Source organism: Phytophthora parasitica (genome assembly GCF_000247585.1).
Source record: "Phytophthora parasitica INRA-310 unplaced genomic scaffold supercont2.7, whole genome shotgun sequence".
Classification (NCBI taxonomy): domain Eukaryota; phylum Oomycota; class Peronosporomycetes; order Peronosporales; family Peronosporaceae; genus Phytophthora; species Phytophthora nicotianae.
The window spans coordinates 1,334,982-1,360,556 of NW_008648993.1; the positions used below are offsets into that span (position 1 = coordinate 1,334,982).

Consider the following 25,575-nt stretch of genomic DNA (forward strand, 5'->3'; position numbering starts at 1 on the left):
CAAATTCACCAGTTTTGACACTGACGTGTGTGTCTTACATCACTTCCACTCCACCACAAACACTCTGCGAATTCCGCATCGGCGGGCGCCATGTTCGAGACCCTGGTGACGGGGCTGCTGACCAGCGCGCTGGGAAGCTACATCGAGCCCAAATGCTTCAGCAGTGACAAGATCAACGTGGCAGTGTGGTCAGGCTACGTGGTTCTCAAGGAGCTAGAGGTGAAGCCCGAAGTGGTGGCGGAGCTGCCCGCTGTCAAGCTCGTGCGCGGCCTCGTGGGCTCCATCGAACTTAAAATCCCGTGGAACCGGCTGCAGTCCGACTCGGTGGTGGCCACAGTGGATGATGTATATTTGCTGTTGCGCACGGAGGAAGACATTGACGCCGTCATGCGCAATATGGACGAGTTCACTCTTAAAAAGAAGCTGCTGGAGGAGCTCTACGCACAGGCCAAGCGTCAGGATCAGACAGCCGATGGATCTGACACAGACAGGAGCGAGGACGGATTCGCGGCCAGATTGTTCAATAAGATCATCGATAACTTGGAGCTGCACGTCCGCCGGATTCATGTTCGTGTGGAGGACTACAGCTCGGGGGAGCACCCGTTCGCCCTTGGCCTCACGATTGAGTCGGTGCACGTGCAGTCCACCAATTCCAACTGGCAGCCATCGTACGTGGACACTTCCAAGAGCAACGAGCCACGGATTTTTAAGATCGTGGAGCTCAATCACTTGAGTGTATACTGCAATCCGGACTGTGAACTGCAGCGCGATCACAAGATCGACTTTGAAACATGCTCAGCAGAGGAATTTTCCAGCGCGTTCAGCCGCTCGATCCCGAAGCGATTTGATGACAGACACTACCATCATATGCAGCTGTACCCGTCTCAACAGCAGCATCACTTTATATTGAAGCCCATTGATGCGAGTGCGAGGCTGATTGTGAACAGGGATGTGTTCGACGCGAATGTACCGAAGTTTGAGGTTGATGTGAATGTTTCCGAGGTGGCGTTTCGACTGGAAGAATCGCAATACTGCGATATGCTGTATCTGGCGTCGGCACTGCAGATCCCTGACCACTACACGAAGTATCAGCGGTATCGTAAGTTCAGGCCGCGGTCAGCGGTATTTGACGAACCTGCAGAATGGTGGAAATACGCGATCACTTCGGTAATGGAAGACTTGAAAACGAAGAAGCAACAATGGACTTGGGGCTTCATGAACGGCCGGCGTGAGGATCGAAAGCGCTACGTGAGCTTGTGGCAGCAGAAGTCACGTCATCTACTGGAGCTTGCAGATGTAGATTACGTTGTTTCTGACAGTGACGAAAATGATGACGATGCTGATGAAAATGAAGTTATGACAGAGCATGACGATCAAGGAAGAATTGGACCTCCCGCACACCTGCCAAAACTTTCGTCTTTTGAGATTGATTTAGGGTTGGAGAAAATTGAACGTCGTCGGAGTGTAGAAGATGTATTATTTTTTCGCTACTTGGCCGACCTCGAGGTTCGAAAGTTTGAAGCTTCACGTGCTACTCGTGATCGGCGACGGTTGCCAACTCCTCCGATTCATAAATCTCACGGCTTTTCGGATTCCGAATCTGTAGACACGGAATTCACTGAGTCGAGTGTACCAGCTGAGGTTCGGTATCGATCATGGGGAGCATGGATGTTTGGGTGGACGTCGAAGTTGGCTACGCCTTCTGCAGACGGAGATTCAGGGCAAACACCACATCGAATTATCCCAGAAGTGGAACTTCGTGAACTGTTTAAGATATTAGAAGAACCTTCTCGGCGTTCGAAGAAACGCATGCATAAGCATCGTGATCTGACTGGGCAAGATGATGCTTCTGAGAGTGAGTCTCAGATGGAACTCAGTGAGCTTTATCGAATCACAGTGACGTTGCAGCGCGGATCGCTCACACTAGCAAGTGACCCAGAAACAAACACAACGCTTCTCCGCGGTGACCCGAGCTATGGACGCAAGTACGCTCCCACCGAATTTCTGCTTGGAACTTTTTCTCAGTTGCAAGTGGCTGCAGTGGCGAAGGATGAAACTGTGGTTGTTGATGTGTCATTACAATCTATTGAGGCGTTTGATGAGAGCGCAGAAAGCTCAGCCTTTTCTCGCCTTCTTAGTAGAAAGCAGATTATTCATTCTACCGGTGATGGAGATGACGTCAATGTTAGCAAACTATCTGGTGTGGTATTTCTGATGAGCTATGAGATGAACCCGGCGAATTCCAGCGCAGACGCCTCGTTGTTTATTCATATGGAGCCTTTGGAAATAGTGTTGTCACCAACAGCACGATGTTGGGGCCGCTTGGCGAAATTTATGGACACTCCGGCGAATTTGGGATTGTGGGAAGAGCTTGAAGTTGCGTCATTCAACGATATCGTTAATTTGAAGACGCGAACGGAAGCTAAACTGGATTACGTGATGGAGAATCGAATTGCACTCGCCGTGGACCTCCGTATTCAGGCACCGGTCATCATTATTCCGGAGAGTGACACTGATTATAACTGTGCACGTTTAGTGGTTGATCTAGGACGAATCAATTTCCGAACCGACCGTCTGAGTCAAATGGACAGTGAGCGTATGAACATGAGCTCGACTGGTGGCCCACCATCGAGCAGATCAGCACCGGGGTCCTCCCTTGCACTACAGAGTCCATGTCAGTTTCGAGATGTGAATTCGAACACGTCTTTTGTGCAACAGTTGTATGATGAAGCAGAGAGGGGAGAGGGGGCCATCCGCTGGAAGGAGGAATTTTACGACAAGTTCAGCCTATCTGTGGCAAACATTCACGTATTGCTGATTCCTTATGGAAAAGCGACTCGGGTTCAAGATAGTGACGCTGGAAACAGCGGAATGAACTATCCGTCTGCTTCCCTTCCGTCCTACCTTGCGAATATCTATGATGAAGAGCAAGAGTACGAGTTAGTTGAGCGCTTCAACATCAACGTCACCGTGCGAATGTCAATTTTGCCGCTTGATGCGACGCTGACACGATTTTACGTCCATGCAGACCTTCCAGCTTTAACGTTCAATTTGTCACTCGAAAAATACTTCCAGTTGATCACACTGGCCGATCGCTTCAGCTTGGCAAACGCCGAGGCTCCGAAAAGCACACGGAAAAACTTGGAAGGTGGGTCGTATTCTCCAGAAGACGCGTATGGAAACGTTAATGCAGGCATGCTGAATTCGGACGAAAGATACAGAAGTGGAAGCTATCTCAGCACGTCAGCACTAAAGCAATTCATGCTCAGTGATACGGAAAGCGCCCCGCCACTGGTTGCTGGTGAATCACCTGAAGATGCAAGAGATTCAGACGAAAATTCGAGCGTTGAAAGCGATGACACGTGGTTTAGCATCACCAGCGGCAATCTGGATCAAAGTGTTTTTGCACTAAACGATGGTGCAAGTGAACTGGAGCCCAGCCTCTCTGTTTCTGATCTCACTGATTCGACAGCAGCTGGGCACAGTATCACGAGCATTCCTCCACGATCAGAGAGGAGAACTCGAAAGAGACCCCGACCGGATACCCCTGGCGGACCTACGAGGCTTCTCGATCGACGATTAATGGTGTGCTCCTTCACTGTTCCTCTAATATCTGTGCAGTTGAAAAAGCCTCGGTCTTCTGCGGTATCTTCATACGCCTCTTACCGCTACGATACGGGTGACTTTGACGATGACCCTACAGACAATGGTACGATATTGGTGAAGCTGCAAGGCTTTCGAATTCGAGTAGGTCAAAAGACCTTGTCAACCCAATTGAACGTGAGCCTGCTGTCGCTTGAAGTTGAAGACTTTGTTGACGATAGTGGTCGGTCAACACAGTATTTGCTGTTTTCGTGTCCGACGATTGCTGCTCCGTTTTCGATAAAAACACCGTTGCGTCGTGGTGGGAATTTCCCTGGCTACTCTACACAACGTCGGCGACCAGCAAGGCAACGAGAACGAGTAATTTCTTTTCAATCTCGCGGCAGGAAAGGTAGTGATGATTCGCGATCGAGAACCTCTGCAGCACCAGATACATTGTTAGAGCTTGGCTTCAGCTCCTTGAACGACCAAAAGAGCGGCACAGAGGTACGGCGGGACGTGGATGTTCAACTCGGTTCGGTGCAGTTCAACTTCGACCAGTCATATGTCTGTTCATTATTGGATTTGTTTGAGGAATCATCTTCGCAACTCGCTCTGGTTCCCGCTTCTTCGCGAGGCGGTATTGGGGGCGGTGAGATATCATTAACTGACCCTGATGACGGCCTTCCGCCTCCTTTCGAGCTCACGCCCACTATCAAGCAAGAATACTCGATGTCGGTAAATTTGACCGAGTCTGTTCGTGCAGATCTCGAGCGGGCAAGGAAGAATCTATTTGAGCAGCGACCAGATGATCTGAAATTACCCATGTCGGACAGCCAAAGTGGCCCTGTTGCACTGAAGTTGAGTGTTCGACTCCATTCAGTTTCTGTCTGCTTCTCCGATCGTGGAGATTCCGTAGCGTCCGTTGCGGTTCTTGATTCCCGAGTACAGGTTGGCACTGGGAAAGCGGGTCAGATAAATGTTTCCTGTTTGGTGGGTGATGTGAAGGTGTTCGATCTGTCCTCAAAGAAGCGTCAGGATGATGATCTTGGGATCAGCGGTGCTGCAATGCGCGGGTTTGAGGCTTCATCATCAGACTACATAGAGATATTTGGATTGGACGCTTCTGCGGAGTTTTCGACGGATGAAGCGAGGAACCTGTTGAGCGTTGAATGTTTGATCTTTACAGAAATGGAATCGAAGTCAATGGTCACTCCTGAAGACGAGCAGCAAGCGAAATCGAGTCTTTGCTTGTCAGTGCAGCCTGTTCGTCTGCTAGCGCAGCCCGAGTTTGTGGAGAGCCTTGCGAACTATGTTGTTGATGGGCCGCTTCGAACTCGCGTTGAGTCTAAGCACGCTAATTTGCGTGAAGGTGTCAAAGAGCCGGCGCGTAAGCGCACGATCTCGTTAGGCTCCGAATTTCAGTTAGTTCCAAGATTTTCTCCGATCTCTGATGATCCGCCAGGAAGTTTGACTCCGTTCTTCGATGCAATCGATACGTCGAACCGAGAAGCTAGACAATTCAACGTGGAACCAACAAGCCCCCGTACACCTTCACGTGATGATGGCGGTGGAGGCAACGATCCCGATATGCAGAGTGATCAGAGCGTTGGTTCTGCAGAGGGAGATGGCATGGCTTCAATTCTTGCTCGCATTGTTAACAACTTTGACTTGGACATTAAGCTCTTTCACCCGTCTGTTGTTCTTCCTTCGACCCCATTGAAAGACATACAAGCATCGCTGCAATCTCAGCCGTACCGAGGGATCGTACTAGATTTCGGGACGATAGCTCTAACTTTGCGGCGGGAAGTGACTGAAGCAGTACGCGAGGCTCCTGAGTGTGCACCGTACCAAGCCACTGTGGCTGTTAACAATTTGCAGATTACTTCCCTTGCGGACCAAACAGCAATCTTTGACCGATCAGGCTTTCAAGTGTGCTGCACTATTCCTGCTCTGGTGATGAACAAAGAACTCTATTGTGGAGAAAACAGAACCGCTGTGGGAGATGTTGCTGTGGATGTGAATGTTGAACCTGTCTGCCTCAACGTCAGCGAAACAAATGTGCGCTTGACACTTGAAGTATTTTACGAAGCGATTATCCCAATGTTTGATACAGTCCAAGGAGTGATTCATCAGATTGAAAGCTACGAGGCTGCATCGATGGTAGAATCGACTAGTCCACCTGGTGACACACAAGGAGAGGATGGTGATTTGAAAACCTCCGTACCTGTTGCAACTATTGATTCGGCGAAGTGGGGGCAGCTAACAATCAACTTCTTCCTTGATGAATTCAAGGTTGCACTTATCTCGTATTCCGAGGCGCCACACCAATTTGAGACGTGGATGAAAAGCGTAATTGATATCCCTGACGAGATATCTTCACGTGAGAGCAGTGGTGGAGCTTCATCCGCAGCCCAAGGACGATCATATCCGCAGCATTTTATGGGGCGACGAGGGAGTTTCCCAAACGAAATCCCGTGTTGTGTGATTGGTGAGCTTGTTTTAGTTGCGATGGAAGCAAACGTGGCCCTGAGTTTGAAGGATATCCCATCGGAAGACAGCGAGGCCCAGTTTCAATGTGAATTTTCCTTACAAGAAGGCGTCATCCGTGACAAAATTGCTGATTCCAAGGTATGGTGACAAATGGTTGATGTACTTTATCCCCTCCGAGGCGTTTGATGCTAACAATGTCCCTTTGTAGGAGTTCTTGACTCACTTGTTCGGGCCGGTTCCAGGAGGTCTTTTGGAGCGCACAGATTCTCGTACTTCAATTGCGTCTGATAATTCTTCGTTTTCGTTTCTGTCTCGTGATGACATGTTTCCAGCGTTGCTTCGTCCTTCAGCGTCACAATCGTCAAGGCTAGACGTATCTTCATCACAGCTGAGTGGGCGATTAATGAGCAAGCAGTGCGATACAGACGGGAACGGATCTGTTGCCACGATGAATTCGCTAGAACTGGTTGTATCGTCGGCGCGCTTTATTCTTCTTCCCCGAACTATGCTCCGGTTGGAGCATTTTGTGCTTGACGTGTTTTTGGCGGCAAACAAGAAGTGGAGCGAACTGGAACTACAGCGAGACGAGGCTATGGCTAATAATCCTCGGGGAATTGAGGATTCTGCGTTCGGCGATGCTGGCCCAGACGACAACCGTGAACAGGAAATGCGCTTTGCTGTCCCTCCTCTTCGACCAAGATCTGACAGCATAACTGAGTCATTGAAAGACGATCTCAATGCTGTTCGATCAGCGTTTATGTCTCCGCTGCAGCGCATGCTGAGCTCGACCAGCGCGAAAGAAGGCCGAGTTCCTGAAAGCTTCACGTCTCGTGCAATTGCTGAAGAAACCGGAAGCTCAGCGTCTGTGGCTTCGAAAACAGAACTTCTGTCGGCGGGCGAAGGTGACAAAAGAAAGCGGCTTGAGATTCCTCAATGGAAAGTTGATGCACGATTTTCAAATTTGCAGCTATGGGTGGTATCAACCGATCGCAAGGCAGATGTGGCTGGATGCGTGTTTTCTAGTGCATTAGTCGCGGAGTTTGATAGCGCACTTCATGGAGGTGAATTGTCTACTTCTACAGATTCCACTGAACTTGTGACCGCATCGGTTAGGCTGAATAAGGTGGAGGTATTAGTGGGCTCGCCGACGGCGAGGGATGTCGAGCAACTGAAGCCAACTCTTCATACGGGGACGCTTGTCGAAAGCTTTGGAGTTGATATGCAGTTCGCGTTGCGCCAGTGCTTTCGACCTGTACTCGACGATGCCGTCGACTCGGAAAGCAGCGATGCAAACAGCGGCTCGAATAATGGAGGTGTGGAAACTAGGGATAACACAGTCGAGAATAGCGAAGATGACTCAAATGCAGCGTCGTGGGTGAATACGACGCCAACCGACAGGACTGACAACACGGCGGTGGATTTACCAGAACTGTTTCTTCGCGATGTTCCATCCGAGTGGCGGCAATGGATTCTCAGTGAGCCGACTGTGCGTATTGACCAGATCTTTTCGCATATATCGTACCGAGACCTACCACTGTTATTGAAAATATCTGCCAGCTTGACCAGTATGCTTGGCGCAGAGAAAAAGATTCGCAATACATTCATCGCACGGCTAAAAGCAGCAGCAGATGACCTCGATTGGTCCGATTTACAGGATATGACAGGGGATTACTCTGAGTATGCTCACTACTTCGGTGCAGACGACATGAGCGACATCGAAGTGGAAGGTCACGATGTATTGCCAGCCGCCCAACATGATGTACTTACGCGTGCGTCGATTACTGCAAGAGGTGTTCAATTCCGATTGATTAACAACATCGCGGACCAAGCGTCACCAGTTGTCGAGTTCGAATCGAAGGGTATTGAACTTTTATTTCGAGCAGAGTCGAATTCGATGATAGAAGTCATCGCGAGCTGTAAAGCTGAAGCGAAGTACCAAAATCTGCGTCTTGTGACGATGGAGCCACTTATTGAACCTTGGAGCGTCAAGATGATACTTTCGCAGCAGCAGTTACGCATTCGTGGTTTGGACAATAAAGGACAGCAAGCATCACCACCGTGGAAGCTGGACATCTCGTCCGACGTCTTTCTCCAACTTAATTTGACAGATGCACTGATTGCAAACCTAGTGGCTGCTGACCGTGCTTGGCGATGGGTTGTCAACGCTGGTGGCGATTCACGGGAAATGACCGAGTATTCTACGTACTGGATCCGGAACAACACTGGAATGCCTTTACGATATTGGGGCATAACTTGCAGCGAGCATTCTCTGGCTCCTGGCCAAGAGGAGCCTCTTCGCTTCAACAAGGTGCAGTCGGAAAACGAAGTACGAGAAGGAAGCAGGAAGTACCGCCAGAGTGGGCAGCGAAATACGCACGTGAGCGAGCGTCAGCTCTTCATTGCTGTCGAAGAGGAGTATCCAAGCGACAGTCTCTCAAATACTCCAAGGAAATGGCAGAGTGAAGCGTCTATTCCAGTCGACCAAGTTGATTCGCGTATGTATGCTCTTGTGGACTTTGAAGCGGATTTTACAGCAACACAGATGAGGAAGTGCGAGTGCGTCATTGACGTGCTAGTAGAGCGTGGATGCAAATATTTCGTGGTGCGCTCGACGTTGATTATGGAGAATCAAACAGCGTCCGACCTAGAAGTCGAGTTTGTTCCTCCCCAGCGACGTTCTGTGTCACGGTCGATGAGAGCGGAGCATACTCCACAAGGCCACATTATACCCATTTGGAAGAAGATTGTCAAGGCTTCCTCCGTTGTTCCCGTTCCAGTGCATATTGTGTCATCGGGCGAAGGATACGTGATGGTGCGTCCTCCAGAGATCACTGCCACCGATGCTGGAGACGGCGCGAGCAGCGGCATGCTACCGAAGGCCTACGCCAAAGAACGGGTGCAACTCCCGTTATTCGATCGAGGGAGCTCTTACGCCAACGAGAACATGACACAGCTGGAGACGGACGAGTCAAGTCAAGCCCAGTGCACGATCAAGTTTCGACGACTGTATAGTGACCGACCTGTTCGTCCATTCATGATGAACGTTTGCTTTTCCAGCGCGAGTAGTGCATTGTACCACCGAACGCTTTCGTTCCACCCGCCGCTGATCGTGCATAATCTAACCGCTGGACCACTAGATTTTTGCATTGCAACTCCAAGTGATTGGTCGCCTCCAGTTGAAGCTGTTTCGCTGACGAACGCAGTAATGAATACCGGATGGGAAACCCGCGAGCAGCGATTGCGTGAACGAGGCTCTATCAACGTTGCAGATTCGCTTATTTGGCATTTGTCGAGTGAGGAAACGCCTCTCGAATTGAGTGTCCGAATGAAGGGATTTGACTGGAGCGAGCCACTTGAGCTCGTGGAAGATCTGGGAGATGTTGTCCGGATCAAGATGAAAGATCTTGTGAGTGACGCCCACCTTTATATTACTGCAGAGATTCGGATGGGTAAAGGTCACTGCCGAGAGCTGTTCCTCTACGTGCCGTACTGGATTGTCAACCTGACGGGCCTGAAATTGGAGTACGAATACGAGGAAGAACGAATGGGACGCGAACACTCTACAGCGTACGTCCGGCAGTCTTGATGGTCGCTATCTTGATTGATGACTAACCTCTGCGTATCCTCATTCGCTTTTTTGTGATTAGATTGCTGGCGGGACAGAAGCGATTGGATCGTGATGAGCTGCTACTGAAAGAGAATCAAAGAGCCAAGGCGTCCCGGCGAGATCGCAATCCTCATCTTCTTCGCCCTGGTCCAAATGAAGATGACGAGTTTAGCGATGGAATGGGGAACTTGGAGAAACAAAGGATCGCGTCTGGTCGCAGTGCCACTCCCGATCACCGAGAAAGTGAGCGCAAACGACGGCATCCGCGACTTCTTCCGAGTGTGCCTCCTGTAAAGGGCTTATTGGACCTACTCCCCAAGACCTCGGAGTATGATCCGCGTAGCCTTGGGCAACTGGAAGTTCTGCAAGCATGTCATTCTGACTACACGATGGACCGTGGTTGTGTCCGACTGCGAGTCAGCAGCGAAAGAGATGTTGCAGCTTTGGATGCGAGAAAGGAGAGTGGACAACGAAAATGGTCTGACGCCTTTGTGTTGGACCAAGCGGGTACGATTGGTGAGATTGAAGCGGATGACTTCGGAGCAAATAAAAAGTTTAGCATCGGCTACTCGATCACTCCTGCAAAGGGCGAATACTCACGGACAAAGGTAATCATGCTGACGCCTCGGTTTATGCTTATCAACACGATGAGTAGTGCAGTTGAGGTGTGCCATTCATCGTCCAAGATGATGGCTCCATCAGTGATTGACATGGCCAACGCCAGTGGCTCAATGTCGAACTCCCGAGTGATGTCTCCTGTAAACCCTGTTGTCCAGCTGGAAGCTGGAGCGTTTGCTGATTTCCACTGGACACTTCGATTCGCCAAGACGCGCACGATTCGTTGTCGTTTCGCAGAATATGGTTGGTCGTGGAGTGGTGCGGTGCCTTTAGTAGAGTCTGGTGAATACGCTGTGCGCATGCGTCACGAATCAACGCGGGAAAGCAAACTTGTGCGTGTTACTTTGAAACTGGATTCATCGTGCGTATGCGTGTATTTCCGTGAGGAACGTACGACTGCACCGCCGTATCGAGTGGAAAACTATTCGTTGGAAACGCTTCGAACGCACCGGCATCGTGTGCGCCGCAGCGAGATTTTGCTGCCACACCACAGTCTTGATTACGCATGGGATGAGCCTACCGAAGAGCGTTTGCTTGTCGTCGACATGCTTCCGTCGGCCGCTGGTGATAACAGTCGGCCTTTGCGCATTGGAAGCTTCGATCTGGATAAAATCCAACGTTATCCCGATGCACTCGGTGGTACTCTGGGCATTGAGATCTCCACGGATGGACCAACTCGAGTGTTGCGTTTCACTGATACGCGTTTACGAGGGGAAAAGGCTGTACCAGCCAACACCCAGGTATCTAATGATCGCTCAGCAAAGACCGAGGCAAGTGAAGGCAGCGCCCTGCAGCTACTTCAACGCTTTGTGCCTTCTCCTACCGTGCAAGCAGCGTTGCACCTGCAAGGTGTTGGCATTTCAATCGTGGACAGTGTTCCGAAGGAGCTGGTGTACATGTCGGTCTCTGGTATTGCGTTGGAGGTTCTTGTCTCTGAAGTCGATCGAAACAGCGGTGGGGCATCAATCGCCGGTAGTGCTGCGTCGTTGTCACGACTCGAACGCGAGACACGGCCACGGGTTCTTGCTTGTTGCCTTGAAGTGAATGACGTCCAAGTTGACAATCAGTTGCAAGTGACTCCGTATCCAGTGCTTCTTCGCTTCTCGAATCCAAGCGGTAGATCTCGCGTTGTCAAAGGACAGACCATTAGCATTCCAGTCCTGCAGGTTGGCCTCGTGAAGCACGACGAGTATGCCGGCATCGAATTCATTAGGCACTTCAGCGTCAGTGTTTTGCCGGTGCACGTTCGCGTGGATGGTGCGCTGCTCTACCAGATTCTCCCACTCTTGATGCATGCCAAGATCTATGGCAGCAGCGGCAATGCCGACGCGGCCACCAAAAAGCGAGCTGTTGTATTGATGAACGGTGTCGGTAACAACGATGAGACTACGCGAGCCGCACACAGCCATTTATTGCTAAATGACTTTAATTCCAGCCTGGAGATTCCAGTGAAGGTACTCGAGGCAGCCCAGAAAGACGGCACCACGTCGGCGGGACCTACTTCTGGAACAGCAACGCCTACGATGAAAATGGTTGCTCGCAGAAACAGCGCTCAGCATCAGCAGCAGTTGATCAGTCCACGTCATAACCAGCACACTGCCTTGGCTGCGGAAATTCAGCACTACACTGCAGCCAAGTATGGGACTCTCGGTGCTATTGCGGCGAAGGAAGAGCAGACGAAGTTGTACTTTGAAGAGTTTCATATCGATCCGATTCGCGCTACAGTCAGTTTCTCGTTCGGTGATAGCGCAGGCGCCATTGTGGACGGCCACTCGTCTTCACTTTCGCATGCAGCAGCATTGACCGATTCATCGTCGTCTCGAGAATCCTCTGTGATCACGGTTGGCCCTCTTCGACTGATTTTGAATGCTATTGGAACAAGTCTGACCAAGATCGCAAATGCTCCGTTTCAACTCAAGGCGTTGCACATTCACAATTCGTTTGTTCAGCCCGATGCGTTGGCTACGCGACTGGCGTCGCATTACCAGAGTGAGGCGCTTCGTCAAGCCTACGTCATCTTGGGAAGCGTTGATGTGCTAGGCAACCCCATGATCGCGTGGAAGAACTTGCGCAGTGGTTTCCAGGACTTCTTCTCCGAGCCTGCACATGGGCTTTCGCAGCGAAGTCCACAGGCGTTTGCGTTCGGCGTGGGTCGTGGCTCGCTGTCGCTTGTACGTGCGTCCGTATACACCTTCCTGGATTTTAACACGCGTATTCTGACGGCCTTTTCGCTGGGTCTCTCGGAGGCTTGTCTGAAACTGGACGACTACACCGGCTACCCGGCAACGAGGCATATCTTCCAGGGCCTCGTGCAAGGCGTATCAGGTATTGTAGTGGCTCCGATTCACTCGTTTGAAGTTAATGGCGCTCGTGGTGTGCTGCCTGGCCTGATGGCAGGTGCATTCGGACTCGTACTCAAGCCGTTACTTGGCTTCTCTTTGGCTACAGCAACGACTGCGGTTACTCTACGTGATGCCATTGATCCCAACACCAAGGCTCTGCTTGTACGTGTCCGACCGCCACGCCACATCGATCTGCGAACGAAGCGACTCAAGGTCTATTCGTATGTGGAGTCATTAGGCGAGGAGATTGTGGGCAAGATCCGCGGTGGTCGCTACCGTACAGATGGATATCTGGGCCATGTCGACCTCAAGACTACTCACCAGTGCTTCTTGGTGACTCGTAAGCGAATTTTGTTCCTGAATGTGAAGAGCACGGGCTCAGCCCAAACAACGAAGTACGACGTGGAGTGGGAACTGTTAGCTGGAGAAGTGGTGATGGTGGATTGCTCTAGGACGCCAGACGAACAGATAGTTACCATTTACTACATGGAAGACGAGTTCCGTACAGCAAGCGGTGCGGGGAGAAGTGCGTCCGCTGCCAACGGATCAAATGCTGTGACTACCAGCCGTCGACGGACCCCTGGTATACCGCGTGGAATGTTTTTGCAGAAGCACGAGGTAACACTGCCAGTCACGAAGGTGTTGTTTGTCCGCGCTATGCTGCAGCAGCAGGAGCGCTCCTTGCTGACGAAGATGAACAGCTACACGAAGGATAGCTTACAACACTGCTCTGCGTCTTCTTCGCTGGCTAGGACAAGCTCGGTGGAGTTGAACACAGCGTGGCAACCTCAACAGTCGTACTTGCCCTTCGAGTACCCGATTTTCCGTCTGCCGCAATCGCTGCATCAAACGCGCAGCTTTGTAAACCTTGCGCAGACGCCGCCGTCACACGCTCAGAATCATCACAACGAGTAGCATCACCGTACTGCTTAATTAACAAATACAAGGGATATAGGTAAGGAAATGTGAATACAAGCACTCTCGAACATTTCGAAGTCTTCAAATTATGTCGTCCATTTTTCCTTAAAAAATGCGCGTTACTTTCTTCTCCAATCCTATTCCGCATCAGCGACCTGGGCATCTTTGTGGTCATTTGTCGCTAATACATCTCCTTCGTGCTTGCGCTGGGCATCCCACATTCCAGCGTAGATACTGTCGGGCCGACCGAGTAGCTCGTCATGCGTTCCACGCTCGGCGATGGCGCCATCCTGCATAACGATGATCTGGTGCGCGTTGCGAATCTGTAGTAAATAAAACATGTTAGTACAGGCCTCATGAATGATCAAAGCACCGAAGAGAGCGACGTACCGTTGACAGGCGATGAGCGATAACCAGCATGGTGCGGTTAGCCTTGAGTCGATTTAGTGCCGCCTGGATCTCCTGTTCGGTGACTGTGTCAAGTGCAGATGTAGCCTCATCCAGAATGACAAAGGGTGGGTCCTTCAGCAGCGTGCGTGCAATAGCAACACGCTGCTTTTCACCGCCTGAAAGCTTAAGTCCACGCTCGCCCACCTTCGTGTTCCACTGATCTGGGAGCTTCATAATAAAATCATAGATGCGTGCAGCCTTGGCAGCTTCGACGACCTGGTCGAACGTTGCGTTCAGGTTGCCATACTTGATGTTTCGGAGAATAGTGTCATTGAAGAGCACCGTGTCCTGTGGAACAATGCCAATGGCTTGACGCAATGACTGCTGCGTTACCGTGGCAATGTTGTGGTGGTTCACCAATATCTTACCAGCGTTACATTCATAAAAGCGGAACAGCAGTCGGGAAATGGTCGTCTTGCCGGCACCCGTCTCACCAACCAGGGCCGTCGTTGTGCCACGCGGGATGGTAAAGTTCAAGTCCTTAACGCCGGTAGTGGCTGGTTGCGAAGGGTAATGGAAAGAAACGTGACGGAACGCCACGTCGATGCCATTCTCCGAGTCGTACTTGCAAACGCCAAGCTCCACCGCATCGGGCGAGTCAACAATATCAGGTTCCACCGACAGCAGCTCGCTCAGCTTCTTCATGTCGACAACCGAGTTTATCACCATGTTGTAAATACCACCCAGAAAAAACAGCGGCGCGAAAAGGTTCGTGAGGTACACGGAGATGGCAACGAAAGCACCGATGTCAATCCTGCGTCCACTCTCCTCGCTCACTACATGTGGAACTGCCAAAGCCAGTGCTCCCAATACTGTAGCCTGGATGATGATAGCCTGGGTTCCATTCAAAACACTAAGCGAAGCCTGCACTGACACCGAGTAGCGCTGGTACTTCTCAATTACCTTGGAATATTCTTCGACTTCGTGTTTTTCGTTACCGAAATACTTGATGGTCTCGTAGTTAAGTAGCGCATCAGTAGCCTTGTCATGGTACTCATTGTCGTGGCGCATCGACGCTTCACGGTATTTTTTGCGCCAGAGCGTGATCTTAATTGTAAGGTAAGCATAAACCACCAAGCTGGTGAATGCCACAAAGCTCAATCCTGCCAGTTCGAAATGCATCGCGAAGATCACGATCACCACGCCAGACTCAGCCAAGGTCGGGATCAGATACAGGAACACGTACGACACGACGCTGTTCGCAGACTCCACACCACGATCCATCGAGCGTAGCACATCACCCAATTTCTTCTGCACATGCCAATCGTACGAAAGCGACTGCACATGTTCATACGTCAGCGTAGCCAGCTCAATATACGCCGTCTGCTTCACCTTGAGGTAAATAAGCGACTGCAGTTCCTTAAACAACTTTGACACGAGAGTCAGGAAGCTGAAAATGGTGATATCTCGAATCGCACCGCCAGTATCTTTGGCCACCAGAGCATTCGTGGCCGATGCCATAAAGAGCGGCGCCGCAAGATTCGCCAATTTGCTGAGAATTAACACCAAGTAGGTACTTCCAGCCCGTAGCTTGTTGGCAAACCCATGCGGCCAGAAGTACGGCTTTAGGATGTACATGAGCTTAACGAACGAGATTCCACGAGGCTTCGCAGGCTCCGTCGGCTTGTCTGCAGCCACTTGAGGCAGAGCTTCACTCTCCGCAGGCGCTGGAGTCCTGATCGAGTCGAGCAAGTAGCTCAAGTTGACCACTTCAAGTACCGTAAAGATCAATGGCAACGAGTTGGCCACATTGGCGTCCACCAGGGCCTGTTTCCCCTCATCAAGACGCGAAATTGCGTCCAACTTAAACGCGTCCACTGCCAAGACACCCAAAAAGGCAAGGCAGAAGAGGTTCACAAACCAAGTGATGGCGCGCGCGTCAGGCCAGCGCGTAGCCAGCAGGAAGAGCACGCTCTTGATCAATGTGGCCCAGACAGGTAGCCCCCAGAAGCGCCACTGCGGCTGCTGTATGTCCAGTAACCACCTCAATCGCGTGAAAGCCGATCCACCGAGACTGAAGCTGCAGACCACGAGAAGACTGGCCAAATCCCAGGCTAGCAACAATAGCAGACTGAACTGCATACACAGCATTTGACGCTGAGCCGACTTGCGTCTTCGCTTGGGGGATAGCGGATCTCCACTGCTGCTGTCGTCGTCCACATCGTCGTCTCTCCAGCGCGAGTACGTGTTTTTCTTCTCCATGGCGTCCAGACGCTCCGTCGTCTTGCCCAACAACGGAGTCGCTTCCTGCGATGTCATGACGAGACTTTTACTTGATGGCAAGTTGGAAACTGAAGCTGGCAGTGGGACTGTAACAACTGCCGGATCGCGTTTCGACCAATGAGATCGATCCAAAATAGAGCGATATGATTGGCTAAACTCTGTTGACGTACTCAACGGAATGATGGTCACCTAAGTGTACGATTACAAAGTACAGTACATGCACCAAAACAACAAGAACGCGCACACTTATAAAAAAACAAAAAAACCTTGCCGTATACGTCCAAGTTTAAATAATGGACTGCGGACACTCGAAGTCCACTTCCTCTAGCGCTGCTGCATCCAAGTATGTGCTCACATGATGACTTGAGATTGCAGGTCTTACACGGTCAGGTCTTCAATCCCGGACGAGCTACAGCGCTCAATGCGTGTAATGTCCCAGTCGCGATCATCCGTCGGTGAGAAGCTGTGTACCGCTGCTGCCAACGTATGAGGAGAGAAATACACGGGTGTGGAAGTAGGCGACACTGCAGGTGAGCCGTCTGAAAACGGGGCGTCGCGACTGGCGCCCACCTCGAGGTTATGCTGCGGATGTTTGCTCACGAGTTTGTCCAAGGCCTGCCGCATCAAATGCACGGCATTTTCTTTTGTCGGGTCGCTCGAGCCTCTCTCTTGCAGGATACGAAGCACGTTCTCATGACTCTGAATGGAGATCAGCAGCGTTTCCGAGAATGCAGCCATGTCGATGTCTCCCAAGTCCAAATCTTCAACAGGAGTCGCCACAAAGTTTGCGAGATAGACGTCATGCAGGACAATCACATCTGCAAGCTCGGGGTACTGGTATCGGAAAGAGTCAGCAGCTACAAAGTGCTCTGGGTTCCAGCGAGGCCACGTCTTCGCAATGGCTGCCGCCTTCACCTTCGCAAGCTCCGTTGAGATGCACGTTTGCAGTCGTTGTCTCATGCTGACTGTCCAGATGAGCGTTGCAGTGTTAATATCTTCGGTAGTCTGCAACTGGAGAATGAACTGGTCTGGAGACGAACGCAGCAGCTGTAGAGCAACAGCAGTACAATTAGTTACATTCAGGGTCGAGACACAGAGATGTCAACTTGCTTACCCGAACGAAGCTTGGCGTCAGTAGCTGATACAGCACTTGAGTCGGAAGTGAAGGCGCGGGAGCACTTTTTGGTCCCAGACACGCACGTAACACCAACGCAGCGCTTCGAATCGCACCGAAGTATCGCGACGGAACCCGTTGAATGTCCCCACCGTCCTCACCTGGCGTATCCTTACCACTGTCTTCGCTACTGATTTTACCATTTGGCAGCTCAACTTTTGCAGCCTCTTCTTGTCCATCTTCAGTATCTGACGTGTCCGATTCACTGCGTTCATCAGTGCCTTGAGATTCCCTTGCTGCAGTTTTGTCAAGCTCTTCAGCCGGACAGAAAGCAACAGTATCTAGCAGCGACAGTAGTCCTCCGGCATTAATCACGAGTGCCCGAAGCTCATCATAGTGGCACAATCCACCTAGACAACTCAAACAAACACTCGCAGCGTCGATGTCTGCGTATTGCGTGATAATCTGACGTGACGCGAGCTCGATCAATGCAGTCACCACCTCCGGATTCTTCGTAATAGCGCGAATCCCTGCAGCTTGTTGACTAGCCAGAATCGACAGCACATCTGTCAAGCGATACAGAAGCACGCGCGCCATGTTCTGAGTGCTTGAACTACTCCGTCGACGCGGGCCAAATACTTCAACTGTTTGCAGTATTTGCTGGAATGCTGGGGTTCGCATACGCTCAAGGGCGTCGGCTATCACGGTCAAGCCCTTTTCCTCCAGGAATAATCGACACGCAGCTGTGTTGACACTGCGCGCTTCAGGAGCGGATATCACGGCCGCAAAGAGCTCCAGCGACAAAATCCCTCGTACTTGATCAACTTCGCTAAGCATCGAGCGACGAAGAGGAGCCAGTAAAGCCTCATAGTACTCACTCTTAACTTTAACTTCAGCACCATGCGACGGAATGAGTCGTGCCAAGGCCTTAAGGATTAACACCTGCACCTCCCACGATTCAGCTGCACACAGACCGCCACTGCTTGATGATTGGATTAGAGACGGCTGATGTGAAGGAGACGGTAATGGTCCTATACTTCCAGTGCCGCTGGTATACGCTGCCTTTCTGCTGCCAAGCTGTACCAGTTCCTCGAACAGCGCATTAATCAATTCGCTAAACATTTCAGGCGTCCACTGACTCAAGAAATCACCACCGCCTTCAATATAGGACCGTAAGAAGATGTTCCCAATGAACAGGTCGTCATCCTCATAGCGGTGGGCTGAGTCATCGACGAAGTTATTCCACGACGATGTCTTCGACTCAGATCCCAAGTATTTGTGCTTGAGATATCGATACAACCGCACACGCTGCTTTCGTCCCCAGTTCACATCTGCTGCTCGTTTCTGAGATGCATTAAACGTATCGGCAAACGCTTCCGCACTTGCAGAATTCAGCAGCCGTTCCATGCCACATCCACCAAATCCAAGGGCTTCATTCAACAGTTCACTAAGTTCGTTGGACGACGAAATGTTCTTGTATCCACCAGCACCGCGATGCAAAACACAGCACTCCTTAAGAAACTCAGCAGCGGCCACACACATACCCATACCTTTCGGGTCACAACTAGCTAACAGCACATACACCAGTGTAAGTGACCTCCAGTTGCTGTCTGTCGTTGAGTTTGAGTTTGAGTGTGACGACACCGAAGAAGAAGGCGATGACGCAGACGATAGGCGACTAGAAGCTCCACTGGATCCATTTGAACTGCTGTAAGCGCCGTTGCCGTCCAGGAGTGCCAATTGCTTCAACACAAACAGTAGTCGAGTAATAGTCACGTGATCAAGTGTCTCCACCGCGAGCAGTCGACACAAGTACATGCGCTTGGGTCTGGCCAGTCGTAAAACGAACTTCCCACGGCGCGCAATAGTGAGGAGAAGCGAAACTCCAGCTCGTATCAACGCATCACGCCCATTCACCACGGAGACGGCTTCATCCTCTGGCTCTGCAATATGCACGAGACTGTCTTGATCACCCTCATCCTCCGACTCCAAAGGTCCTGAAAATGTCGCTAGCAGCACTGGATCCGCCAGAACATCCACGATCGTTCGAGTTACATTCGTGCACAGTTGGTTGAAGCTTTCGGACGGTGTGCTTCGTGTGGTAGTAATTGCAGTATTTAGGAGAAGAAAACATTCGCGCACAAAGGCAGGTGAATGGTTCATGTGGTCACGGAGTAGGACCAGCACATACTGGGTCGGGAGTTGACCGTGAAATAGCATGGCGTAGCGTCTGATGACCAACCGAAGACACCGGACGCATAACTGCGCCCATTTTTCATCATGCTCTACCGCCAGTCGATCAGAAAGATGCCAAGCTAATACAACGGGCTCGGCGATCTCATATGTAGCTGACAAGTCAGCCACACGAGGAATGAGATACTCCACAAAGTAGTCGTTTACCACCAGTTCTTCGTGCATTGAAGGGTACTCCACATAAAACATTTCATGAGCCCAGCGCAGTGTCAGTTCCGCAGACTGTGTATCATCTTCAGCCATTTGCCGTCGTCGACATTCAAGCGTCTCAATTTCAAGCTGCAAAGCCTGGCGTAGTTCTTTACGCATGGGAGCGCGCCATACCAGTTCCGGTCGTTCATGTGTTTGACGAACGGCCTCAATAACTTCCCGCCAGTGTTCTCCCTTCTCACGCGCGTCTCCGATCCATCGTTCAAAGGCACCTCCGCCAAAATTCATGGCGTTATAAGCCAATGCCACCACACGGTTCCGTTTAGTTTCAGCATTTCCGTTAGTCGCGACAACATTCGACGCGGCGATGGACGTGCGTCTGGGCTGCTCAAACTCGAACGGAAAGTGCGGCAAAGTCCTCGCACTACGCGCTATTGAAGGCTTCGTATGAACCGTTGAAGAGGGTGACGCTCCAGTGTGTCGCGGTATAACTTCAACTCGACTTTTTACAGGAATAAAAAGCTCAACCGGAAAAATACGGTACACAGTCTTCTTCGAGCGCGTATTACCGGCACAAAACACCTCCACAAGGTCCACACACAAGTCCCGCATTTCGGGCTCAATATCATCTGTATCCTTTGCCTTTTTCCCATTCTCTATCGTCTCCATATCCTCCCGTACGGCTGTTTCAAGCGCATACAACAGTGCGCCATACTCCCTCGCTGACTCTTGCAGTTGATGCACTTGATCCAGATCCACAATACAGAATAATTCCTTCACCAACGCAACCGCCAGTCTCATGACTTGGTAATGTCCATCTCTGCAATGACACAAGTCCAGTAGAGACACTCGAGCGGTCATGAGAGCTTCTATCGCTTGAGTGCACGTCATCATGTCCGTCGCTACTCGTCTCTCCACTAATACCAAGTGGAACAGCTTCAACACTCCTCCGAGCACTTTTGCTGCGTCTTCTTTCTGCTTTTCCTTCACCACAGCAGCTCCAAATTGTTCCAAGAGCGAGCGCAGTACTTCGAAGCCTCCTGCGTCTCCAAAGTTCCTCCTGTTTGCCGCCTCGCTTCGATCTGCCGCCTTGTCGCCGGTCTCGAAGCCTGGACAGGGCGATAACATCAACTGTAGAGTTTCCAGCACCGACAGCACGAGCGTAGGCGACGGACGGTGCAGACACCTGAGAAAAGGCTTCATGGAGCACTTGGCGCATAGTTTGTAGAGCTCTCGCCAGCGGATAACGCGTCGGAAGCTCGTGAGGATGAGTCCTATCATATCGCGTCCATTGTTCCGCTGCGCCTGTTCTGTTTGGTCCTTTAACAAACCGTGTACAACGTCAAAGAGACGGCGCTCCTTGACATCGACGCCTACGATATTACTGAGGAGATTGGGGTCCGCATCCACGGGTACTTGGAGCTGTGTATGACGTATTGGAAAATGTTACGAGTTAGAGGTAAACTAAGTCGGGAACAAACGTCTATGAGCTTTACCTCGAGCGGGAACAAGGCGCAAAAGGTGCGTAGCACTTCCTCGAGCTCGGTGTTGGTCACATTGGGTCGGCGCAACGCCAACACGTCGCGCAGCGCGCTCTTCTGCTGCACGGAGCCAGCCTGCCCCATGTCGGCCAGCTGCACTCCCTGCCTCGCTTTGTATCTGAACGAAATGAAAGTGACGCTGGATTGCCTCCCAAGTGTAAAATGTCCATGCAGTTATAGGGGTTTCTAGATTAGGAACAATGTGAAAGGGTCTTTTATTTAAATCGCTATTTGTTGGTAAATTATGAATGGAAGGTTATTGAATTATTTACTCGAAAATCAGGTTTACGAATGGGTGCAAACTCGGAAAGTTGAAGTGAGCTTATCAAAGTGACTTAAGGCTGCCCAACTCTTCCTTCGTGTCGGGCATCTTCGTAGTATCTAATACATGTAGCTTAAGCCTGATGGCAAAGCTGCTGCTCAGAGCGATCGTCTTATCAAACTACGACTTCAAGCAACTCTGACAGCTAGAGATGAATACTTCTATTCTTCACATTCTTCACAGACCAGATTGGCAAAAGGGAGCGCATTCAAACATGTATTTAAGCGGATGTAGTGAAGTGGTCACATGGCTCACTTAAACGACTGCTGAGTTACCTGGTCGCTCTGGTGGACAGAGTCACTTTGGATGGCCGAGTCCTCCGATGCCGAATCCGAGTCCTCCTCAACCAGAGTCTTCGATGATTTCGTCTTCTTTGAAGTCTTGCCACCCTTGACCAAGACTGCGTCCTCGCTACCGCTATCCGATTCGCTAGCAAACAACCAGTCGAGGTCGTGGCTGGCAGAGGCCGCCTTGGTAGACTTACCCTTGGTGGCACCCTTGACAAGTGTGGGGTCCTCACTGCCGCTCTCCGAGTCGCTATCAAGGAGCCACGACAGGTCGTCGCTGCCAGAATCCGAGTCATCCTCTACAACGGGGGCCTTGGTAGACTTACCCTTAGTGGCACCCTTAACGAGGATTGAATCCTCGCTACCGCTCTCAGAGTCGCTGTCAAGGAGCCACGACAGGTCATCGCTGCCAGAATCCGAGTCATCCTCTACAACGGGGGCCTTGGTAGACTTACCCTTGGTAGCAAGAATGTCCGTGTCCTCCGACGCAGATTCAGATGATTCCTCGATGGGAGCCTTCGTGGCCTTGCCTCCCTTAGTGTCCTCGCTACCACTGGCGGAGTCACTGTCCGAGTTGCTGTCGAACAGCCACGATAGGTCGTTGCTACCGCTGCCCGAGTTACTCTTGAGCAGATCAAGCAGCCAAGACAGGTCGTTGCTTCCACTGCCTTGGAGAATCGACATTAGGTCATCGCTGCTCGACGAGTCTGATGACGGCGGGAGTATGACCCCATCCATCGAACCGGACGACGACCCCTTGAATTTGCTGCCATCGCCGCCGGCCAAAATGTCCTCAATGTAGTCCATCACGTACGTGAGGCGCGTGAAAATACCAGCCTGTTGACCGCACTTGCTGCCCCAGCTAACACAGCCAATAAGGATGTCGTCGTCCACGAGAAGCGGACCACCGGAGTCACCATTGCACGTGTCCTTGTTGTTGCCTGTTCCAGCGCACAGCATGCCTTCCGTAACACGGCCAACGTACTTTTTGAACTTGCCACACTCAGCGTTCGAGATGACAGGAAGCGTTATCTGCTGCAGGGTAGGGCTGGTCGATTCGCCGCTGGTCTGTGTCTTACCCCATCCAAGAACGGTACCCATTGTTCCCACTTTGTTGTCGGATCCGTCTGAGGCGCACAACTTCGCCGTTTTGCGCTTGATCGGCTTCTTCAGTTTAAGCAAACCCACGTCGTACAAGTGCTCCTTCTTCTTGTACAAAGGGTGACGGAAACCCGCAATGACTGGGACTTGGATGGCCGCACCCGAGCCAGAACCAGTGCTGTCGTTTGTGCCAAAAGTGGCAATTATTTGCATCTCGTTCGTTCTAATGCAGTGACCTGCCGTAAGAATGTACTGAGGAGCGATGAGCGTGCCGGCGCAGAAGGTCTCATCAAAGAAAGAATCGCGCAGACCAGCAAGGAAGGGATACTTGTCGATATTTCCATCTGATCCACCCCAAATGCGGTTCTCCTCGTTCGCAGTTAAACCAGTGCTCTCTGTCTCGGTCTCGGTCGTGGGAACATCGTCAAATGAGTAGCCATACGTGAACGTCGAGAGCGACGCCACCGTCGCGGCGAACGCGCCAACCTGTGCAATCTTCATCGCTCAAACTATTGGAGAATCAAAGTTAGAGTCTAACGCCTTAGTCCTTCGAACAATGCGAAGGTCCGGCGTGGTGAAAACCAAAATGATCTGGTCGAGCATATCGTCCGGGATGCTTCCGTCAAGCCGGAAGCGCTCGAAGCTGTGGCGCTAGCTAACAGAACCATGGGCATTCGTGGAGATCTGGAGATGGGGACAGTAAACGTGATTTAGATAAAACAGAGTCGCCTACGCGCCACCAGCTAGGTAGTCAAAGCCCATGCAAGTGCCTGAAAACAGCAGGCCGGTAATGTTTCATCGCATCGCAGGAAAAACACAAGATGGGGATCGCTGTGCACCGCACCGCGATGACAGCAATTCAAGTCAACAAACAGAGCCAGGTTGTTGAAGTGACCCAAGCGACAGCAGGGCTGTTCTTCGGCGGTAGGTCGTCTGCTGCAGACTTGGAACAGCGTCGATAGAGATCCAGATGTCATGCACTGGGAAGATCTACCTGTATATCCATAAATTGACCTCGCAATCGTCGGAGCGTCAGAACTCGACAGCATGAAAGGCGTTTACGAATGACGGTATATAGTCAGTAAGCGTATTCGAATCGAGAGAATCATTCTGCACTGTAGAGCATTTTATTAGTTAGATTCAGAATTACAGTATCCATTCATCCCTATATCCACCAGAAGGTCTCAACCATCCGTACTTCAGTTCTTCATTACTTATTCAAACAAAATTACTCTCTTAACGCTTCTTGCATTTTTTTTTTTTTAAAAAAAAACCGAAAACAGTTCGCCGTTTGCTCGATCGCTGATAGTTATCGCCTACGGACAACGCATTTACCAGATGCCGGTACTTCATTTGTTGGGACATCCGCTTTAATGTTTGAGCTTCGAGGCTTGGCATTGATAACGGGGAGTTCAGTGCTCTGAGCAATCTCACTCAATATTTTTGCTGACTGCATTGCGGACACACCGCTGGCACTCCCACGCACAGGGTTTGCTGGAAAAGCTGCCTCACCTGCTGAGGTGCCTTTACTGGTAGACTTCCTCGGTTTACCTGCGTCACTTGTTGATCCCGTCGTCGACGAAGTTCCAGCGAATATATTGTCATCAGCACCATTCAGGACGTCATCGACAAACTCCATAACGTAAGTCAGACGCGTGTACACGCCCGCTTTCGTGCCGCACTTGCCGCCCCAGCTCACAATACCAACAACCACACCGTTGGCGAGAAGTGGACCACCAGAGTCTCCGTTGCACGAGTCTTTGCCGTTACCATTCCCAGCGCAGATCATACCTTCCGTGATGCGGTTCCGGTATCTCTTGTTGCATTCCGCGTTTGAAATGACCCTTACGTTTACTTCTTGGAGTGTTAAGCTGCTCTTGCGATCTTCGGTCACCCCCCAACCAAGAACCGTTGCCATTGTTCCAACCTTGTTGTCTGATCCATCATCAGCGCACAGAGGGGATGTCTTTTGGGTAGAAGATTTCTCCAGCTTCAACAAACCAACATCGTAAAGGTGGTTGTCGTTGTTGTATAACGGGTGACGGTATCCCTCGACGACCTTTATCTTTTCGGCTGAACCGGATCCTGCCCCTGCGCTGAACTGTGATCCGAGTGACACATAAAGCTGTCCTTTGTCTGTCTTGATGCAATGTCCAGCTGTAAGAATGTACTGCGGTGCGACTAGTGTGCCGCCACAAAACGTTTTTCCGAAGGGGTCAAAGCGCAGACTTGCGATGAACGGGTACTTGTCCACATCAGCCTCCAAACCTCCATATATGCGGCTCTCCTGGTTGGTGGACAAACCTGTACTGGCATTTGAGCTAACATCAGGCGGCTCTGTCGTTTGCATAGCATCGTATCCATAAACGGATGTTACAGCTAATAGTATCGAGGTGAAAGAGCCAAACTGCATAAGCTTCATCCTCTTGTGCGGACTGGTCAACCTGCTGCCAGCCTAGCGAACCGGAGAAGTACCTACGTCGAGAAAGTCAAAATAACAGCTCGGATCCTGAGAGTTGCGAAAGCTCTCTTGTGGTGCAGAGGCGTGGGAGGTCGTGAATTTTGTTTAAAAAA

The 25,575-nt window shown here is 51.0% G+C and overlaps 5 protein-coding genes across 5 annotated transcripts; 1 reads left to right on the forward strand and 4 right to left on the reverse strand.

The window, feature by feature from the left end:
- The first annotated feature begins 22 nt into the window (after nucleotides 1-22).
- On the forward strand, nucleotides 23-13,646 carry PPTG_05460 (hypothetical protein). Its single transcript, XM_008899008.1, has 3 exons — nucleotides 23-6,213; nucleotides 6,284-9,642; nucleotides 9,723-13,646. The coding sequence occupies exons 1-3, from the start codon at nucleotides 91-93 to the stop codon at nucleotides 13,555-13,557; spliced, it is 13,317 nt and encodes a 4,438-aa protein (XP_008897256.1). The 5' UTR covers nucleotides 23-90; the 3' UTR covers nucleotides 13,558-13,646.
- On the reverse strand, nucleotides 13,600-16,294 carry PPTG_05461 (hypothetical protein). Its single transcript, XM_008899009.1, has 2 exons — nucleotides 13,951-16,294; nucleotides 13,600-13,883 (listed from the first exon to the last, which is right to left on the reverse strand). Exons 1-2 carry the CDS (start codon nucleotides 16,267-16,269, stop codon nucleotides 13,698-13,700), a joined length of 2,505 nt encoding a protein of 834 aa, XP_008897257.1. The 5' UTR covers nucleotides 16,270-16,294; the 3' UTR covers nucleotides 13,600-13,697.
- A 120-nt stretch (nucleotides 16,295-16,414) lies between these two features.
- On the reverse strand, nucleotides 16,415-21,446 carry PPTG_05462 (hypothetical protein). The gene is made up of 3 exons (XM_008899010.1): nucleotides 21,247-21,446; nucleotides 17,348-21,172; nucleotides 16,415-17,280 (listed from the first exon to the last, which is right to left on the reverse strand). Exons 1-3 carry the CDS (start codon nucleotides 21,373-21,375, stop codon nucleotides 16,612-16,614), a joined length of 4,623 nt encoding a protein of 1,540 aa, XP_008897258.1. The 5' UTR covers nucleotides 21,376-21,446; the 3' UTR covers nucleotides 16,415-16,611.
- A 418-nt stretch (nucleotides 21,447-21,864) lies between these two features.
- PPTG_05463 (hypothetical protein) lies at nucleotides 21,865-23,502 on the reverse strand (the record flags this gene model as incomplete). The annotated part of the gene is made up of 1 exon (XM_008899011.1): nucleotides 21,865-23,502. The coding sequence occupies one exon, from the start codon at nucleotides 23,500-23,502 to the stop codon at nucleotides 21,865-21,867; it is 1,638 nt and encodes a 545-aa protein (XP_008897259.1).
- An 808-nt stretch (nucleotides 23,503-24,310) lies between these two features.
- Nucleotides 24,311-25,423, reverse strand: PPTG_05464 (hypothetical protein; the record flags this gene model as incomplete). Its single annotated transcript, XM_008899012.1, has 1 exon — nucleotides 24,311-25,423. One exon carries the CDS (start codon nucleotides 25,421-25,423, stop codon nucleotides 24,311-24,313), a length of 1,113 nt encoding a protein of 370 aa, XP_008897260.1.
- Between the last annotated feature and the right edge of the window lie 152 nt (nucleotides 25,424-25,575).

Excerpts from the sequence above, each read along its gene's own strand:
- PPTG_05460 (XM_008899008.1), top strand. The coding sequence starts at position 91 with ATGTTCGAGACCCTGGTGACGGGGCTGCTGACCAGCGCGCTGGGAAGC. Across the intron at positions 6,214-6,283 it reads ACAAAATTGCTGATTCCAAG|GAGTTCTTGACTCACTTGTT; the intron begins GTATGGTGACAA and ends GTCCCTTTGTAG. Across the intron at positions 9,643-9,722 it reads GGACGCGAACACTCTACAGC|ATTGCTGGCGGGACAGAAGC; the intron begins GTACGTCCGGCA and ends TTTTGTGATTAG.
- PPTG_05461 (XM_008899009.1), bottom strand. The coding sequence starts at position 16,269 with ATGACATCGCAGGAAGCGACTCCGTTGTTGGGCAAGACGACGGAGCGT. Across the intron at positions 13,884-13,950 it reads TCGCTCATCGCCTGTCAACG|ATTCGCAACGCGCACCAGAT; the intron begins GTACGTCGCTCT and ends TATTTACTACAG.
- PPTG_05462 (XM_008899010.1), bottom strand. The coding sequence starts at position 21,375 with ATGGGGCAGGCTGGCTCCGTGCAGCAGAAGAGCGCGCTGCGCGACGTG. Across the intron at positions 21,173-21,246 it reads GCGCCTTGTTCCCGCTCGAG|CTCCAAGTACCCGTGGATGC; the intron begins GTAAAGCTCATA and ends CGTCATACACAG. Across the intron at positions 17,281-17,347 it reads TGACGCCAAGCTTCGTTCGG|CTGCTGCGTTCGTCTCCAGA; the intron begins GTAAGCAAGTTG and ends GTTGCTCTACAG.